This window comes from Choristoneura fumiferana, chromosome 22 (assembly GCF_025370935.1).
Source record: "Choristoneura fumiferana chromosome 22, NRCan_CFum_1, whole genome shotgun sequence".
Lineage (NCBI taxonomy): Eukaryota > Metazoa > Arthropoda > Insecta > Lepidoptera > Tortricidae > Choristoneura > Choristoneura fumiferana.
The window spans coordinates 10,726,937-10,747,725 of NC_133493.1; the positions used below are offsets into that span (position 1 = coordinate 10,726,937).

The window sequence follows — 20,789 nt, forward strand, 5'->3', positions numbered from 1 at the left end:
GGCCCTCAAATGTATACAGAATCGGTAATTTTGTATGAAGGGTGGGCCAAATTTTGCGCCGCTGATTATAGTTTAATAAACTAAAATTACGCTTTAAGGTGCGAACATACTATTTAACCCCCGATGCCACACCACGCTTGCAAACGCCATCTAATGCGTGTCAGTAGTAATCGGTCCCATATAATTTGTTAAGCTCAGTAGGGCTACTATGAAACTCGAAACTCGAAGTTCGTATCGTACCTTCCCTATCGCTCTAGTATTAAATAGTATGGGTAAGTGGTCGAGGGATCGCACAACACGAACTTCGAGTTTCGTAGTAGCCCTGCAGACTAGGTACTCAGAGAATGGGTCAGCAGGGCTACTACGAAACTAGTAACTCGAAGTTCGTGTCGTGCGGCGAAACACTTTTATTGCGTTGACTCATACAAGTACTTACCTACTCGTACTCATGTTATTATTAATTAAGTTACTAGATATTAAAATATTAATAAATAGTACCTACCTAGATTTAGCAAAGCACTGTTTAAGAAGAAACTGAATCTCAATTGGACTGAACTGAGATAAATTTACTGGGAAAAGGTTCCACGCTTATTCCACAATGGTAGGTACAGTAATTCTTATAATATGCAATAGTTCTAATTGGATAATGCTGGATCCGTACTAAAACTTCAATAATGTAACCCAAGTTGAAAAAAAATAGTCATAAAATGTCTTTCATCGCATGCGCTGCGGAAACTCTTAAAGATAGAACAAAAAAATGATCCACAATATTAATATTAAAGAAAAAACTGCGATACCGCGTGGATACCGCACTACTTTTTTACACTAAAAAAGTTGATAGAAATGCCGACTAAAATCTGATCAGACCATTTTATTCATACCTATTAATCGAAGAATCGACGACCGGATGGCCGAGTAGTTAGAGAACCTGACTACGAAGCTTAAGGTCCCGGGTTCGAATCCCGGCCGGGGCAGATATTTGTATGAATAATACGAATGTTTGTTCTCGGGTCTTGGATGTTTAATATGTATTTAAGTATGTATTTATCTATATCCGTTGCCCAGTGTCCAATAGTACAAGCTTTGGTTAGTTTGGGACTAGGTCAATTGGTGTCAAGTGTCCCATGATATTTATTTATTATTATTTATAATCCTTATCTAAATAAATGATTTCATATTCAAGACTGTTTCAATACCTGTAGATTACTTTTTGAATTATTTATTCAAATCGGACGTTCCATTCAAAAGACATTAAGAATATAAAAATACCTATCAATCTAACCAAAAAATGTATTTATGTCGACGCTCCCCGGCTTCGCGCGGGTCGGGTGTAGTTTTTGGGAAATGGAGACGTGTGTGAAGTGCCCTTTTTAGGGTTCCGTACCCAAAGGGTAAAAATGGGACCCTATTAATAAGACTCCAATGTCCGCTTTGATGAACGATACTACAATGTCCGTCTGTTTTTCACTAGATCTCGTGAACCGTGATTATCGTATCGCTATAACAATAAATACTAAAAACTGAATTAAGTAAATATTTAAGTTCGGCTCCCTACAAACGTGTTTTTTATTCGTTTTAGCTCGATAATAATAACCGCAACAGGTAGACGCTTGAAATATTCACAAAATATTTAGTTGTAGTACCTATAGGTTCACTATAACTCTATAAATAAAATGAATCGTTTAAATGTGTTGCTAAGTGCAAAATCGGGAACTGCACCGATTTCGCTAATTCTTTTTTTGTTGTGGTATCGTTGCTCCGGAGAAGTGGTTTTTATGAGAAATACAGAAAAACTCAACGGGGGCGAAGCCGCGGGCAACAGCTAGTAATAAATAATTAAATTAAAATAAGCCGTGGTGGCCTAGTGGTTTGACCTATCGCCTCTCAAACAGAGGGTCCTGGGTTCAAACCCCGGCTCGCACCTCTGAGTTTTTCGAAATTCATGTGCGGAATTACATTTGAAATTTACCACGAGCTTTGCGGTGAAGGAAAACATTGTGAGGAAACCTGCAACAAACCTGAACCTGAAAAGCAATTATCGGACTGCTTCTGCTTGACATTAATAGTTAATAGCCCGAAGGTAGATATTATATTGCAGGGTTTTTAGGTTATTTATGGTGGCGTGAGGGAGTCCGGCGGAGCTATAGTGGCAGTAGAGTAAAACAAGATTTTAACTAGGTATATTTTATTCTTTTAGGGTTTCGGAGCCAAAATGGCAAAAACGGAACCCTTATAGTTTCGCCATGTCTGTCTGTCTGTCTGTCCGTCCGCAGCTTTGCTCAGGGACTATCAATGCTAGAAATCTGTAATTTTGCACGAATATATATTATGTGAACTATGCCGACAAAATGGTACAATAAAAATTCAATTTTTTTTTTATTAAGCGTACTTACCTCCCATAGACGTAAAGTGGGACTATTTTTTTTTTCTCATCCAACCTGGTAGTGTGGGGTATCGTTGGATAGGTCTTTTAAACCATTAAGGGTTGCTAAAACGATTTTTCGATTTAGTGATTGTTTTGCAATAGGACTGGATATGGTAAGAGGAACATTCTATCAGAGGGAGCACGACTATATAATGACCTGCCTGTTGAAGTTAAAAAGTGTAGGTAATACATTAGGCATGTTTAAAAGTAAACTTAGAGATTATATTAGGTTAAGGTAAATTAGATGTTACGATTAGCTGGAAAATCTTACTAAAGATATTATTTGTCTAATTTTAAGCTCATTGTAAGTGAGTGAACATTGTTCTTTATGAGTAATAAAGTCTTTAAACCTAAATATTCAATTTTAAAGTGCAAATTTTCATTACAATCGAGAGTCCCACTCTAAAATCTAAACCGGTTGGTGGAAAAATTTAAAAAAATTCAGGATGATAGTAAGTATATCAAACTTACAAGGAAAACTATAACGGTTAAGTTGGCTTGAAATTATTTGTAAGTTATTTAAAAGCAAATAGCAGCCTAAGGTATAAAAATTATCTAAACTTGGAAGATTCCGTATAAAATACGAAATCTTTAGAAAAATATTGCTTAATTTTTTCGTAATGACTACGGAACCCTATTTTGGCGTGTCCGACTCGCTCTTGTTCGGTTTTTATTTTCATCGATTATATTAACTACTCGTAACCTATCGACACAAGTATTCAACAAAGAAATTTGTAAATAAGTATAGACCTAATATAAATAGGGGTAAACGTCTGTGGTAGGAATCCTATGATTCAGTGCTCACGTTCAGTGTTTAATGATAGTAAATAAAAGTATAGGGACATACTGATAGCTTTAAGTTATTACTTATAGCATCAGCATCTGTGCATGTGATCACGTGAGTTACTTCTACTTAGTTATTTGCATGCAATGCAGCCAATGCAACTTGCAGCAGCCATAACAAACTAGAGTAGGTAGGTACTAAACTTACCTACTCAAAGATAACGCTAATGTTCGTCTGTGTATCAATCTCAGACGGATCCGCCTCAGACGGAGGACAAAAGGCAACCGTTCATTGTTAAGTCACTAAGTAATTCGTAGCCGTGTAGCAACGAAAACAAAATTAAACGTAAACAGAAACTTGCGTGACTGGTCTGCTAACAAGACGAGCGGCGCGGGCGCGGGCGCACCGGTGCCGCGCCCCATTCGACGCTATGGCGCTGCGCTCGCAACTCCTGCGCAAAGGTAATCCCAATAATTCTATTCCTACATAATTTAATTATTTAAAAAAAAACTAGGGGCATAATTATATCAAAAATAGTGAATGTAGTAGTAAATCTTCAGTCTTGTGTAGTTAGTAGTAGTGTTTTTTAAGTTCAAGTATGATGTCATGAAGGCCAAACATGAAGACATAACTACTTTTTCAATAAGTACGTACCTAGTGTTTTAATACATACCAGACGTTATCCTTTACAGGAAACGTAATAAAATATGTGAATTTATGTGCGGTTTTTCACAGTGTTCATTATTTAGAGTATCAGCTAAAGCTCTATTTTAAAGTGTTTGTTTGTTTGTTTTTTATTGCGGTAAAACTACCTGTACAGTTAAAACTTCCGGGATTAAAGCTGGAATTAAAGTAGTACAGTATAGAAAAAAAATCGCACTTAGGTAGTTAGGTCAGTGATGCATAAGTCGATCAAGAAAGTGCTCTCAGTTTATGACATTAACGATTAGGTATTGTGACGTCAAATTTTATGTAAGTTAAAATTATATAAATACAATTATTTAAAAAAACACGACTTTGTGCACATGAAAACAAGAGCGGAGATATTTTTATTGTTTACTCATAAAAACCCGTTGATGTAGCCCCAAAGTAAGCGTTAGCTTAATTTAGAATTACATATTAAAGACACTCAAAACCATTTTAGTAAGCCCAAACACGGTTAGGTTATCTACGTTATTCTGTTTTGGAAATTCAGTATCTAGATTCCGGCTACATCATTAGATCAGGTCTCGATGGGACCATATTATTGTATTATCATCAACATTACGTCCCAGTACAGTACAAGTAAAAATTAGGTATTTACCCTTACAAACCACCTAAAAAATAAATAGGTTTAAAAATATATTGAGTATATTTCTATACTATATCCATTACAATATTTTTTACAATGGGCACGGGTACATAGTTGGACCTTTTAAAATTAGGTTAAATTATTAGAGCTATACATTTCGAGTATTTGGGTCCACGCAGCAGTATGCTTTTTTTTCTATATAATATTGGCACAATAGGTTCTATATTTTGATTCAATAAATTAGCACTTTAAGCTTATTATTTTGCAAACGGTCCCTAAACCGAAAAATGGTCTTAGTAAACATAGTGAACCTACAATGTTTTTACATGACCTTTCTAACGATGTACCTATTAAGATTTAGATAAAAAAATACTAGAAAAATATTAAAGAAAAAATATACAAGAGTTCGGACTACTAACTACTACGGAACCCTAAAGAAACAGCGCATATAAGGTACTGAGTAAGTTCGATTTAAACAATGGGATGGAAATTAATTTGTTGGTTGGCTCTTTAAATACTACCCGCTTTATTGTTAGTTGCACTTGATAGCGTATAGCAGTAAGCAGATAAGGAATATTTTATGATGCATTACCTATGTATGATTTATTTTATTACAAAATAGTACCAAATTATAATAATTTTGGTTGTACTACTTAATTATTCAGATTTAGTACCTAGTCTAGTCAAGATTCCATCGCAGCGATACTGGAAATACTCGGCTCTACCTACTCTACATAGAATTCGCATACTACGAAGTTTTTGATAACGTAATGAAAATATTTCATACCATTTTTGAGAAAAATTAAATAATTCAGGTTTTACGAACTACATTATGGCATTACCTGTATACCTAGTGCCATCCACGAAGACGCGCGATTTTGACAAAATTAGACATTAATGACATTGTAATAAGAACCACGGCACGCGTCATCGTGAATAACTCTACTTATACAATTGTATTTTGTTCGTTTTCTTTTGTACAATAAAGAGTTTACATACATACGTATATACACCTCTATAGTTATCTTATCTTGCAACTTTTAATTAACATTTAAATCCTCCCGAGCACAAGGTGATTTAAACATAAGGTTCCAATAGATGGCATCTTTAATCTTATGTCATTAGCAATAGAGATGAACCATGGTGTCGTCTATTGGGCATTAGGGTGTCGAGCGAGCACTCAGACGTTTACCTGAAAGGTCCTTATCAAATAACGTTGCCGTCGGTCCGACATCGCTTCGGTAGCTCAATGGAAATGAATGAGGCTTCACTTCGCATATTTTCACACCCGTTGCCAAACACGACAATGTAACATATTAGAGGCTCATTGACGTACAACTAACGTGACGGTGTCAGCTAACCTTGAGAGCCTTTGCAGTAGCTATAATAATACTTACTTAATTGAAAAATTGTTAGAAGATCGCGTAATTTATCGTAAAGTGCTGTGCCCTGGATTTGTAATTTGCTTTAGGTAGGTACTTATATTTTTAGGTATTTATATAGAAGAGCGACGACGGTAAGATCGCGGGATGCGTGGATGCGGAAGCACAAGTCAAGACAGGTCCGAGTGGAGACTTGGGGGAGGCCTATGTCCACAGTGGACGTTTTTCGGCTGACATGATGATGAATGACTTTATATTTGCTAGACTCTAGCTAGAAGGGAGTAACTAATGAGTAGACTTTGGTATTTTACATAGTCACATTGCTGCATAAACAACTATTCGTTAGTAAGAATTGACTAGATCAACAGCAGCGATCCACAGAACGATCGCGATTGATTGGAGTAGAGCGTCGGCAAAAACTGTTTTCGTATAATTTCACTAAATTGCGGGTTTATATTTATAAAATAATCTATAAATTGGCACAAGAAATGATTCCTAGTAGTTCATAAATGACATGCTAATAACAGGAAAAGCTATGTAATGAACGCGATAGAGCACAAATATTAAAGTTCGCGATTTCCGTGATGGAAAAAATAATGTAATTAATTACGAGTAAATAGGGGTATCGAATATAGTGCCCTAGTATAAGTTTTCGGTACAAAATAACGTCCCTCGATCGTGTTCGCGTTAAAATCTCAATTTATATGGAAACACGAAATGAACGCCTCTAGCGGAACGTTTGCGATTTCATTTTCCATAAAATTGAGTTTTTAACGCGAACGCGATCGAGACGTATTTTGTGACCGAAAATTACACTAAGGGCACAGAGGTCACTAGGGGCGGCAAAAATTTAATATCCTATAGGTGAAAAACTTAAGTAAAAAAAATGACCTGTTCTATGTATATAGTAGTAACGTGTCCGTATAAACAAACTGACATTCCAATTCGAAGAATCACTTAAGCTCCATATTAACACTAGGTACTACCAACAAGGGTATTTTCTTAATTTTTTCACCTATACTGGCGGCAAATTTATAAATCTGGCTCTGCTTATGTAACAAAGTGTCTTCATTCATTCGCGAAATTAGAGTAAATACGATCGGGGCACCTTATATACTCTTTGGGCATCTATCATAGTTTTATACCCTAGTACATTTTAAATTTAATTCGGATGTCCACAGTATTCACAACAAATGGCAACCAAGTTCGGCAGTTACACGAGCTGAAAGGGGCCGAGCGAGCAGGCGTGGCCAGACTGAGGGAAGTTCTCGAAGATCGTCTACAGGACATCAAGCGAGCCAAGACCTTCAAACATGAGAGAGTGATCTCATCACCCCAGGATACTAAGGTAGTAACAATCGAAATCGTTTGTTTTCTGTCCCACCGTGGAACGTTCTCACAGTGAGTGCCACAATGATTTTACTTGCCAGGTAATGCGATGTTATTAAACCACACTTCTCGTAAACGATTCCCAAAGTGTGCTCTGGGAGTTGCCAAACTTGTGACAGTGAAACGGCAATAAAGATCTAGAGTGGCGATCACGAACTGGAAAACTCCCAACAAGATGGACCGACGATCTGGTAAAAAGTAACAAGAGAACCATTTGGCCGCGGGAAGCCGCAGCTGCGCAGGACCGATCGTTGTGGAACTCTTTTGGGGAAGCCTCTTTTGACCAGCAGTGGACGTTTATCGGCTGATATGATGATGATGATACTCTTATTAAGTACTTTGACAGTAGAGTCGCGTGACCTTACCACGGAGGAACCAATTTTGAATAACGGACAATTAACTCTTTCGGTAAACAAGTACTTTTCTAATTGAAAAATGCCTAAACTTTTCTTAAATAATGACAAAACGGAAAAGGAATCCTAGTTTTATCTTAAACGTCGATCACGACTAGCCGACCGCTCTGTATAGAAAATGTAAACATTCAAGTTTTCTATTATAGAAGTAATGCTTACAGAAAAAAACTAAACACCTGAAGTAAATATTTATAGGTACTGCAGCCGTGAACGTCCAACACTAACATGAAATTATTATCGCTCTATTTCACGTGGATCGGATATCTTAACTGGTCATTTAGTTACGGGCAATTATTTCATGTTTCCTAAAATGTAGAACTAGCTAGGGTATAGGTAATAGGAGGACTTGATAAAATGTATTTACGTTAATTCCAGGTGAAGGTGAAGGGAGCGGAAGGTGAATTCCTGAATTTTTGCGCAAATAACTATTTAGGATTATCGGTAAGTAGAAAAGTCCCCACCTACGTAATGCAATTAATTTGGGAGTGTTGTTAATTGGTATCATTATACGTGTCAATTACTTAGTTTAAGTAACGTCAGGGTAGCTTGATAGTTTTTGTTGTTTTTCTATATCGTTTTGAAGTGAATTATGTTATTTTTACTACTTTTTTTTCAACTTGCAATGTTTATCTATACGTTTATCTATTTATACCAGTAAATACCTATACGTTTTTAAGATCAAACATTTTGTCTAGGTACTTACCTACTTCTAGTGGTCGTAATGAGTTGAAATTTGATACGGATATGAAGTTTGGCTGACAATTCAAGTACTACAATCAACAAAAATACAGTCAGCCAAAATGGTTGCATCAAAATGTTTTTCACTGCAACTATGTTTATGATGAATTTTTACTGTTTTTTTAAATATTTTTACTCGTAATCATTCGCGTCAAGTAGAAGATCCGAACTTGAAAAGATCTTCACCGGTCTGATAATAGAATGAATTGTATTTTTATAATAATTTAGTATTTTAGAAATATATTAGAAATGATTTTGCTAAAAAATCCTCGACAGGCAATTTTTTTTTCATTTTATTTTTTTTAATTAAATGCAGACAACCCTATATCAACGTGTTTACAATAAAACAGCGCTTACGTTAATATACAATTTGTTCTGTTATCTAACTAATCAAATGACAGTAACTGGCATCGACATAATAACTGGTAAAGTTTATACCTGGCAACCCAGTAGTTCGTCCAGTAAACAATAGCAAACCCAACGTCTACATATTCTATATGTATTATACTTTTAAGTTAATGTAAAATTGTCTTTTTATCTCGATGATGCAACAAAAATTAATTAAAAAACATTTTTTTTTAATAATTAAAAATAGCCTGTCCAGGATTTTTTTTAGCAAATCCATTTCTAATATATTTTCTAAAATACTAAATTTATTATAAAATACATTTCATTCTATTATCAGACCGGTGAAGATCTTTTCAAGTTCGGATCTTAGACTAGTCCCTGTTTCGTTTATTTGCAGAATCATCCCGAAGTGGTGGAAGCAGCAAGGGAGGGCTTACGCAAATATGGCGCTGGTCTTAGTTCCGTGAGATTTATTTGCGGAACTCAAACTTTACACAAGGTTAGTTGACGTAGTGAACGTTGCAGGAATCCAATAAGGACGCTAGCGTTTATCGCGAACATAAAGCAATCACCCTGTCGCTCTCGCATACTGGTTCGAAAGGAATAAAAAACCACTTTGTAAGTATATAGTTACAGTCAGCTTAAAAGAAACTTAAACCTTTATTATTTTGTCACTGTCTAGTAAAAAGTTTTAAACTTTCCCAGGATTGTTGCTTACTTTACTGCGGTAGAGTACTAAATGGGTTTAGCTTATTTGCTACCAAATGTTATTGTGAATAAGTACTTAAAATTTGACTGGACTTTTAAGAAACCGGTCAAGGAAAACCGTCATTTAAGTTTGTCTGAGATGTGTTTCCGTTCTTTGTAATAAGACCGTTACTGTCTACTGAAATCTAATAAATAACTCACCTAATGTTTGCTTTATTTTGTCAGGAACTAGAACACAGATTGGCGCAATTCCATGGTCGGGAGGATGCCATCCTGTATGGCTCGTGCTTCGATGCTAACGCTGGGCTATTCGAATCCATGCTGACGCCAGAAGATGGAGTGTTTTCTGATGCGCTCAACCACGCCTCCATCATTGACGGAATACGGCTCTGTAAAGCACAAAAGCACCGCTATCCACACAGGGACTTAAGTGGTAGGTTTCTTTTAATAACATGACTTTAGCCTCCAATACATACCTTCTCCAATTCATTAGATAGAGTCAAAGTCAAAAAAATTCACGTTCATCATCAACACAGAATGTTCGACTCCCATTTTCAAAACTTCACGAAATATTCGGTATCTCAACAAGAAGACAATATAAACCATGGAATATTTTGACAGAATTAGAGCACCTGCTAGCACACAGCGATGCTCGCATCAAACTGATAGTGACGGATGGAGTTTTCTCCATGGACGGCAACGTGGCACCGCTTCCGGGACTACGTGAACTGGCCGACAAATACCGCGCGCTGTTGTGCGTTGACGACAGTCACGCTACTGGCTTCTTCGGGGCTACAGGCCGGTATGTGGACCATTCTTCATAACTGTAATCGCACAGACAGCTCGACCACTGCTGAACAGCTGAATATAGTCTCTCCAGCAAAGACGGGAAAGGGTTGCACGCTTTCCTCGCTCCACTGCTGCTCTCGAAATTATCATATCTGAATCTTGTGGCTTCAACTCAAAAGGGGCTGTCTTAGAAGAACTGCGTGTTCTCGATCCATGGTCACCATTGCTAACCTTTTCAAGACACAATTTATAGAGCTGGCCCTTATAAAACGGAGTAGTCGCTCTGCGTCAACAAATGGTAGAGACTAACCTAACCAACTAAAAGTTGGAAAACCCCGACTTTTTCACTTCAAAGTTCAATATCTCAAAAATAAGACTCAGATCCTCGACTAAAGATAACATCGCTGAATCCAAGGGAGAAGCTATACGAGTATAAGGGAGAAGCCAGCGCTACCCTAAATCATTACTGTTAAGTACATGTGATTTATTATTTAGGCACGATTAGTGAATCTTTACCTCTTATTCCAGGGGTACCGAAGAATACTGCGGCGTAATGGGCGCAGCCGACATCATTTGCTCAACGTTGGGCAAGGCTGTAAGTGGCTCGGCAGGAGGGTACACCACGGGGCCCAAAGAACTTATCACCCTGCTCCGGAATGTCTCGCGCCCGTATCTGTTCTCTAATGCGCCCGCCACCTGTAGTGGCTGCTTCCTTGAAGGTAAAGAATTAATACGATCTTTCTTCAATGTTCTATAAAGATTTAGCCCTCTAGACACTGAAATGTAATACACTAGTCCTGTGTTAACCGACATACTCTTCTTCGATAGCTCGAATTATTATGACATACAGTTTCAGGGGAAGGAGTCCAAGCATGGTATAACACGATAAGGGACAATTTACCTTGATTGATGGAACCCGCGTGGTCTTGATGATGCCGCCGCCGAGTGGAGCCGCCGCCGTGGCCCGGGCCGAGTTCTTGTGGATGTTTGGGCTTGTTTTGTGTAATTGTTATGTAGTATCACTACACCACACATCACAATCTTAACTTAAATCGTTATAATGTTTTTATTAACGAAGAGTGACTTGGAACACACGCCGTCCGACCGATCCGCCGCAAGAACAGTAGTTCCTTTTTCACTCACGGCGCCACCGTCGCCTTGTGAAGCGCGGGAGGCAAATGTTGCCAACTTCAAGGCCCTCCAATTATCCCCTATTGAAGGAATAACATGCTTGGACATACACTCCCCCCCGAACCAAGGTATAGCTTGGTTGACCTAATCATCAAGGGGAAGTTTGCTAAGTTTAGACACGGGTCTGATTAAGGTACTCTTTTGAGTTCGCACCTTAACTACTCGTACAATCCCGTCTTTACCCGGCATCAAACTTATTATTCTACCCCGTTTCCAGTCTAAAGGAGGACTATTGTCTTCTTTAATCAATACTAAATCATTAACCTTTGGAGGGGTGGTATGATCATTCCACTTGTGCCGTGATTGTAAGGTATGTAAATACTCATTTCGCCATCTTATCCAAAAATGTTGCGACAGCCGTTGAAGTAGTTGAAATCTATTGAGTTTACTAATTTTAACGTCATCATAGTTATACTCTGGCAGGGAAACTAGCGGCTCACCGATAAGAAAATGTCCCGGTGTTAACACTTCTAAGTCATTGGGATCAGAACTTAATGGAGTTAAAGGTCTCGAATTCATGACCGCTTCTACCCGAGTGAAGAAAGTAGTAAGCTGCTCAAAAGTCAATTTTTGTTCACCGAGAACTCGCGTCATGTGCATTTTCGAAGTTTTAACCGCGGCCTCAAATAATCCGCCCATATTTGGACTGCTTGGCGGGTTAAATAACCAAGTGACATTAGACTTAGCTAGTTCTCTGCTAATATCCGAGCTGTTATCACGTATATATACATACAATTCTTTTAAATATTTATCTGTTCCGGTGAAATTAGTCCCGCAATCTGATCTCACAAGAGAAGGCAATCCACGCCTTGATACAAATCTAGTAAACGTATCAACGAATGCTTCTACCGATAATCCAGAAACGACTTCTAGATGTACCGCTTTGGTTACCAGACATACAAAGACGCAGAGATAACATTTCTCAATCCGTGCGTTTCTAAGAGAGCTGGACTTTATATAAAATGGACCTGCGAAGTCTGTCCCTACGCTCTGAAACGGTCTTAATTCTCTTACCCGATCGCGTGGTAGATCTGACATAAAGGGCTGTACTAATTGTGGCCGTGTTTTATAACATTGCACGCATTTAAACGTGACCGTACGTGTTAAACGTCTTACCGATAGAATCCAATAATTTCGTGATAGAATTGCTGCTAATGCGTTTGCACCAACATGACAGTAGGTTTTATGAAATTGTTCGACGAGTAGCTGTATAAGCTTACCCTTCCCGGGAGCAAAATGGGATGTTTCGCATTGTAAGGCAAGTCAGAATATTTGATTCTACCACCTACTCTAATCAAATTGTCCGAGTCCAGAAATAAGTTAAGTTTCTTAAGGCTTGACTTGATTTTTAAATTTGCTTGAAGAGCTTCCATCTCCTCACTAAAGGCATTTTCTTGTTCCAAATAAATTAATTGTTTTATAGCATTTCTACGTTCAATTACTGAGGGTTTTTATCTAAGTTCCGCGAAGATGGATTTTTACAATTGTGAATAAACCGTAAGATGAAAGCAGTGACGTTTATTAATTTTTCATATGAACTATATCTGTCAATTAGATTAAGATTCAAATCCGACTGTCTATCCGAGACTGTTACATTTGCTGTCAATTTAGTTTTTACACCCGGAAGTAACGTGTCAGGAAACTCTGGACCAGAATGAGGCCAGGTCTTAGGAGAGAGACATAACCAATCTGGATGCCACCACAGCGGGTGATTTAATAATTCCGCAGCCGAAGTACCGCGAGATGCAGCATCTGCGCAATTTTGTTCCGTAGGTACATGTCTCCACGTAATTGGTGCTACCGAAGAAATAATTCTTGAAACTCGATTCCCTTCAAAAACTTTAAGTTTATGTGGAGGAGTTTTAATCCATGCCAAAACAATAGTGCTGTCGCACCATCCGTAGACATTATTTATTATCATTGACAAATCATTAACTAAGGTATCATAAACATGATTAATTAGTGTTACCAAAAGGCAAGCACCTTCCATTTCCAGATGAGGTATAGTACATTTTTTCTTTAACGGAGCAACGCGGGATTTGGCCATTAAAATTCGAATAGTTACTTTATTGTGCTCGTCTTCAGTTCGTAAATATACTACTGCACCAAAACCCGATGTCGATCCGTCACAAAAACCGTGTAAGGAATATTTGTTATTTTTATTAGTCTCCGATTTGATACAACGTGGTATTGAAAGTTTTGATAAGTTGGGTATGTCCGAAAGAAATTCTCGCCATCTGTGAACGAGATCATCCGGAGCAGGGGAGTCCCATTCAATAGGTTTACCATCACCACTGCTAAGCAAACTCTGAAGTAGTAGTTTTGCCCGAAATACTACCGGACAGATCCATCCGAGAGGATCAAACAATTTAGCTGTGGACGCTAAAATAACTCGACGAGTAATACATTTTTCCAAAGGCAAGTTTACAGTGTAAGTAAAGGTATCAGATGTAGGGTCCCATTGTAGGCCTAATACTTTAATGCAACCGAATTTATCATCTTTATCAAAATTAGCGGGCATTTCACAATATTCCTTGGGTACCCCCTGTAGAATTCTGGGATCATTAGATGACCATTTGCGCAATTCGTAATTTGCCGTCTGCATTAAGCTTATTACTTCGTCCCTAATTTCAATAGCTTCCTCTAGAGTATCTGCCCCGCCGTTTAGATCGTCTACGTAACAGTTGTGACGTATTAATTTCGCAGCCCTAGGGAACTTGTCACCTTCGTCTTCAGCTAATTGAAGTAAACACCGATTTGCTACAAACGGACTAGATTTGAGTCCGTAAGTATTAGTAGTTAATTCATAAACAGTAACGGGTTCCGAATTATTCTCTCTCCACAGAATTAACTGGTATTGCCGATCGTCTGGATGAATCCAAGTTTGTCTAAACATCATACGAATGTCTGTTATAAATACAAAAACCGGGTACCGAAAATTCAATATAATTTTACTAATATCATTCTGCAGCCTTTCACCAGCATACAGACAGTCATTCAAAGCGACACCGTTAGATGTTTTTCCGCTGCCGTCAAAGACAACCCTAATTTTTGAAGTATCTCCAGATGTTTTAAAGACGCCGTGATGTGCTAAGAAATAATGTTCATCGTTGTAATTCCGAAATTTCGACTTTTGCATATGTCCGAGATCAATGTATTCATTCATAAATTTACAATATGTATTTTTAAATTCCGGTTGTAACTGAAAACGTCTTTCCAACGCCAGTAACCGTCGATAAGCCATTTGCCGAGAATCTCCCAGTCGAGAATGTGTAGGTATAATTGGTAACCGCACCATGTATTTTCCGTCCGAACCGCGAATAGTTGTTTCTACGAACAAGTTTTCGCAATCCACATCTAGTGGATCCTTAATAATTTTGACCGAAGGAGGCTCTTCCGAAGCCCAAAACCGTTCCACTGTTTCTATTAGTGAACTTCCCGAAAAAATTGTCATATCCGTAACCGTATTTTTCATTGAAACCGCAAGCTTATCATCCGAAATGCGAGATATATCTGTATTATTTAAAAACGAACTCTTATCTAACGAGTTTGAAACCGAAACCGAATTGTTGTCAGATACCGAAACAGAATTGTTTTCAGATACCGAAACCGAATTGTTATCAGATACCGAAACCGAATTGTTATTAGATACCGAAACCGAATTGTTATTAGATACCGAAACCGAATTGTTATTAGATACCGAAACCGAATTGTTATTAGATACCGAAACCGAATTATTGTTAGATACCGGGCCGAATAAAGCGTAATCACAAATAGTGTCCAAAACGTACGGACCGTCCGGCTCCGACCGTAAGTTTATTTTTTCGTTATTTAAAATCTCGCCCAAAATGTCACATCCGAAAATTATGTCTATTTTTGACAAATGTGCAAAGTTAGTGTCCGATAACTTGCATTCATAAGATGACGTAAACCGCCTAGCATTATAGGATGTAGGAGTCGTCATAACCACCGCCGAAACCGTGAGAACCGAATTCGAGTCAGGTTTTGACTTGAAATTAATAATTACCATTTTGTCGCTCAATTTTGTACTATTGCCGCCGACACCGACAATAGGTATAGAACAGTTATGCCGCTTCAAGCTAAGAGAATTCGCAAAATCATTTCGTATGATAGTGATTTGCGAGCCCGAATCTAATAAAGCGCGAGCGGGAACATAATCACCGCACGTTGACCGCACATAAACAATCACCGTAGGCAACAAAACATTTTCTAAAACTTTAGGTGTACTTAATGAAGCGACATTACTATTCTTTTGCTGTAATTGCTATTGAGCGTGAGGCGAGCGTCGCACACCAGGTGGCGACACTGAACGATGTTGACTTTTTTCGCGCGAAGCGGCGCGGCTCGGCCTGCCGCCATGTTTGTTGTCATACTGCGCGGGCCCCGCTCGGTCGCTGCTGTGCGTTCGCTCGTAACGAGTGCAACGATTTTCGTTCCGATTGACATCATAGTTATAATAGTTATTACTTTGTCGATCACATTCACTATCGACTACGCCGACCGACACATGGTTTGGTTTTTTATAATAAGTCGAATCGACTTTGCCGCCACCCTTGACGTAGGTGTTTTCTTTGCGTGTAGCAAATGTACAGATCATTTTATTATGACCAGTATTATTACAGTACATACAGGGTACATTCCGTTTGCAAGAAATAGCCGAATGGTTACCGAAACATCTAAAACACAAATTTTTAGATTTAATCAGTCCACGCCTGTCATCACGTGACATATCCTGAAATTTATAGCAGTCCATAATTTTATGGGATTGACTATTGCAAAACGCGCACCCGGTTTTGTCGAACGACCTATTTGGTTCGCGCGGTATGAAGTTCGTCTTGCGAGGTTGACCGAAGTTTGCCGAAATCGGCGCCGAAATTGCAACCGATGCCGAATGATTGCTGGTATCAATAAAATGGCATTCGTTTTGTAAGAACGTAATGAAATTATCGAATGTAGGGAGGTCGTTTTTAACGCCACCGTGTCTTTGTTCAAAGCGTGTTTTCAAATCGTTAGGCAACTTACACAAACACATGTATAATAGAAAATAGTCGTCTATCGTAAGCCCTAGATTTTTAAGAGACCTTACTGACTCCAACAGTGGGTTTAACATGCCTACTCGGAGGTTTTGGCTGTTTGACACATTAGGTAAATTAATCAAGCGTGAAAGATGCCTGTCAATAATCATTCTTTTGTTCTCGTACCGTGACTTTAATATATCTAGCGCGATATCTAATGATTCATTTGTCATAGGTAAATGTTGTATTAGAGTGCGGGGTTCTTTATGGACATGTGAAAATAGGTAATGGTATTTTTCCGTTTTTGACAAATCTTTTCTAGAGAGGACTAGAGAATTATATAAACTAATGAAGCTGAACCATTCGAATACATTTCCTTCAAAGTTATCCAAGTCCAACACAGGCAGGCGAGAATGTGTTGCACTTTCCGTTGTCGGATAGGAGCCGTCCGAATTCGGGAATTTCGCTGCTATTGCATCTAACTCGTTATACTGAATAGTGGCAGTTTTAAAACGAGCATCATAGCCAGTCGTTATGTTTTCGTCCGTGACGATATTTAACAGGTTCTCGTATGCCGCCGATAATTTTTCGTAATGATCCTCTAGTTTCCTGAGCCGAACCGATATAACACCGGATGAGTATTCACTTGATTTACTCATACTACTTGAATGTTCAAACCATTCGCATTCGATTTTAAACTTTACTTCACTGGCTTTCGCCATTTTGTTTTTCTTAGAAATCTGCTAATACGCAACAATACGAAGTAGGTATGTACCTAAACTAACCAAAAAACCACTGAACCAAAATTTTATTTTTACCTACCTACGTAGCATTCCGAAACAAGTTTTTACAAGCCTAGATTAGGTATAAAATTTACGCACAACAATAGACACGCGTAATAAATGTACCTAACCTAATTGTTTTCGCCGAATTGTTAACCGTAAAGCCGAATTTAGTTACTTAAATGTCTGCTTATTATTTAGAATATAACCGAAACCGAGGTATAAGATTATTAGAACCGAACAAACAAAATTCCTACTAAGATTCCTACCGGTAGGTACCTACACACGTAACCGTTTACGACTCGATGGACCAAAAAGTATGTTAACCGACATACTCTTCTTCGATAGCTCGAATTATTACATACAGTTTCAGGGGAAGGAGTCCAAGCATGCTATAACACGATAAGGGACAATTTACCTTGAATTGATGGAACCCGCGTGGTCTTGATGATGCCGCCGCCGAGTGGAGCCGCCGCCGTGGCCCGGGCCGAGTTCTTGTCGATGTTTGGGCTTGTTTTGTGTAATTGTTATGTAGTATCACTACACCACACATCACAATCTTAACTTAAATCGTTATAATGTTTTTATTAACGAAGAGTGACTTGGAACACACGCCGTCCGACCGATCCGCCGCAAGAACAGTAGTTCCTTTTTCACTCACGGCGCCACCGTCGCCTTGTGAAGCGCGGGAGGCAAATGTTGCCAACTTCAAGGCCCTCCAATTATCCCCTATTGAAGGAATAACATGCTTGGACAATAGTCAGGTGATTTTACTACGTCAAAAAACGTAATTTTTCAGTATGGAATTACAGTTTTATGAAGGAAGAAATAAAAACATTTATTGCCCTATGAAAAAATCTTACAATAAAACACTTGTTTATAAAACATTTTATTATAATCTATTCAATTCTTTTTTTAAGATTGCTTTAGGTATTCACATTATTTTGTACAATAATTAAGAGTTTACACACATAGTTACAAAAACAAAAAAGAACTTACCTAATATAATCTTAACCAAATATAATTATATAATTTATAATATAACTTTCTATGACAATAAAAGTATAAAAAGAATACCCCCTCTAAAAGATCTATCTGCCTGTGGCAGGGTTCCCATGATGGGCGAGGCGAGAGGGCGAGACGAGACGAGGCGAGACGAGAATTGAGATTTGTATGCATTCTCACGCACCCGCCGCGAGCCGTTCCCATGATGGGCGAGGCGAGAGGGCGAGACGAGACGAGGCGAGACGAGAATTGAGATTTGTATGCATTCTCACGCACCGCCGCGAGCCGCCATACAAATTTCAATTCTCGTCTCGTCTCGTCACGTCGTGGAAAATCACTTTTACCCCATTGGACCGCAAGTACGTTCCGCTGAGCTATGTACGCGCCAGCTCTTGGGTTGGGTTAGGTCCCCTAAACCGGCGTTCAACCGACTTCAACAGACTTCATTATTATAAACAATAAAATTCGCCTTTAAACCGGAAACTCCTTTTTATTTTATTATATTTATTGAGAAACAAACAGTCATATATAAACATGAATTTGTAGACAAAGAAATACAAACAGACCTATAGTTTCCTTAATGATTCGTATAAGAAAACGTGACAAACACACAAAATTGCTTTATTATAGTACACCTATCCTTATCACTATTGCGAGTGTTATCCTACGATGTACTCTCCAAGGTTTATTTGAATGCTTTTTTCAGAAATGCACACGTACAATTAAAAATATCCACGTCTCTGAGTCGTTCGCTATTATTAAACCTTTTTGGGTAAATATCTTGGCATAAATTCTTCTCCTTGATAAGTGTCATTGTTTCTTGTGTCGATCGTTGTTCGTATCGAGTGGTTCCTCCGAAACCGCTTGTACAAGAATTCCTTCCACAACGTCCAGTGATACTTCAACATTAAAAACATCACCTGCATCAGACACAGTTGTATTAAAAACACAAAAGTCGGCAGCGACCACAGTTCAGGCTTTAACTTTATTCTGTCTAAAATTAAAAGAGGTATAAATATCGCCACTCCACTTGTCACAAATATAACCGTTGCTATGCGCAATCTCTGCCAACTAGAGACTGTGAAACTGCTCCGAATATTTCCTGATGCCTTCAGAACATACAAAACCCTTAAGTATATCAAGAGGTTTAGAATGCTTGAAACTGCTTCTGTGTATTCAATTAGCACGTACCCAGCGTAATCTTCGTCGAGCAAATTATTGCAGATACAGATCAACGCGGGCATAGCCCAAGCAAAAACGTTAGCGTACAAATAGACATGATCTGGATGGTAACTGAATATTTTTACCACGTTCATGTAGAACGAATACGCAGCCAGCACAAGCCAAAACGGAAATGCGTTATCACACATATTAGAAATGAAATCTAAAAAACTATCTGTTTCGATGTATCCGCTGTTTAAGATGAGGAACGTTCCGCTGGCTAAGGAAGCATTGATGAACACGTAGTTCCTAAACTGTCTCCATTTTGGGAGAAGAGTCCACGACACCGCTCCAAAGACCACGGTTGTGAAGCAGAAAAAGGTGGCAACGTCCCAACAATAAAAGGTAATCTCATAAAGTATGTCGTCAAAGTCTGTATAGTTTGCATCACTAAAGGAGAAGTTAGATGTAGTAGAAAACGTCGTTTTGTTTGAAAATTCAATTGGTGTTTCCGACATGTCTTATTGCTTCTCAATAATTGCTTTTGATACGGGTTTTGATAAGCTATTCTTCTATTCTATGCAAGACGGACTGACGACTTTGTGGATTTTATGATTGTTTACTTTAGAATTGAGATATGTTTCGATGTCTTAATTTTTATCTTGTATTTTGTACACTCACTTCCTCTGACCAATCTTCAGCAGTAACTAAATAAAATTTGTATCGTTCATAGCTAAAACAATATGAATTGAATGATAATTACATGGCAAGTTATCAGTGTTTCAATGATTAATTAATAACTAATGAACCCAAATCATTTTTGTTGTTAACTACTTAGTCGATATTAATCCGTGATTTTTTGTTACTTGCTAAATATTACAACGCCATTGTGTTTATTTTTGTCAGTAGGTATTTTAGTTTTTTTTTAAATTGGTATTTTCATCTTATTTTGCCTAACTCATAAGCTACTTCGTTAGCATTGGCAATTGGGTGTAAAGATGTAGGTAATGTTTGATGTCAATATTGTCAATCGATAATTGTTACAAAAGCTTGTAGCCACGCTCGGTGAGATAGAACGATGCAACCATATTGCAAGCAGTCGAGCGGACATCAAAGGCATTTATTAAAACATTTATGGAAGGCCTTTCCAACGGGAGCGCCTGTGCTGCAGTTTCAAATGAAGCTGTACCACTACCATGAGTTTACAGTGACCGTACTCGATAGCGACGGCGTAAATTATTTGTAAAGGCGCTGTATAATTCTCCATACAAATAATTTACGCCGTCGCTATCGAGTACTGTCACTGTAAACTCATGGTAGTGGTACTGGTTCTATTCATCATCATCA

General features: G+C 38.2%; 2 protein-coding genes across 2 annotated transcripts in view; both read left to right on the top strand.

Moving 5' to 3' along the window:
• The window catches only part of SP2353 (EGF like, fibronectin type III and laminin G domains protein pikachurin), a 218,509-nt gene that overhangs the window by 126,691 nt on the left and 71,029 nt on the right, over window positions 1-20,789 (top strand).
• Window positions 3,632-10,998, top strand: LOC141440144 (2-amino-3-ketobutyrate coenzyme A ligase, mitochondrial-like). Its single transcript, XM_074104610.1, is given in 8 exon segments — window positions 3,632-3,670; window positions 7,064-7,230; window positions 8,060-8,125; window positions 9,168-9,269; window positions 9,704-9,911; window positions 10,100-10,280; window positions 10,796-10,954; window positions 10,956-10,998. Coding segments are annotated over 8 exon segments (957 nt in total). The 5' UTR covers window positions 3,632-3,639.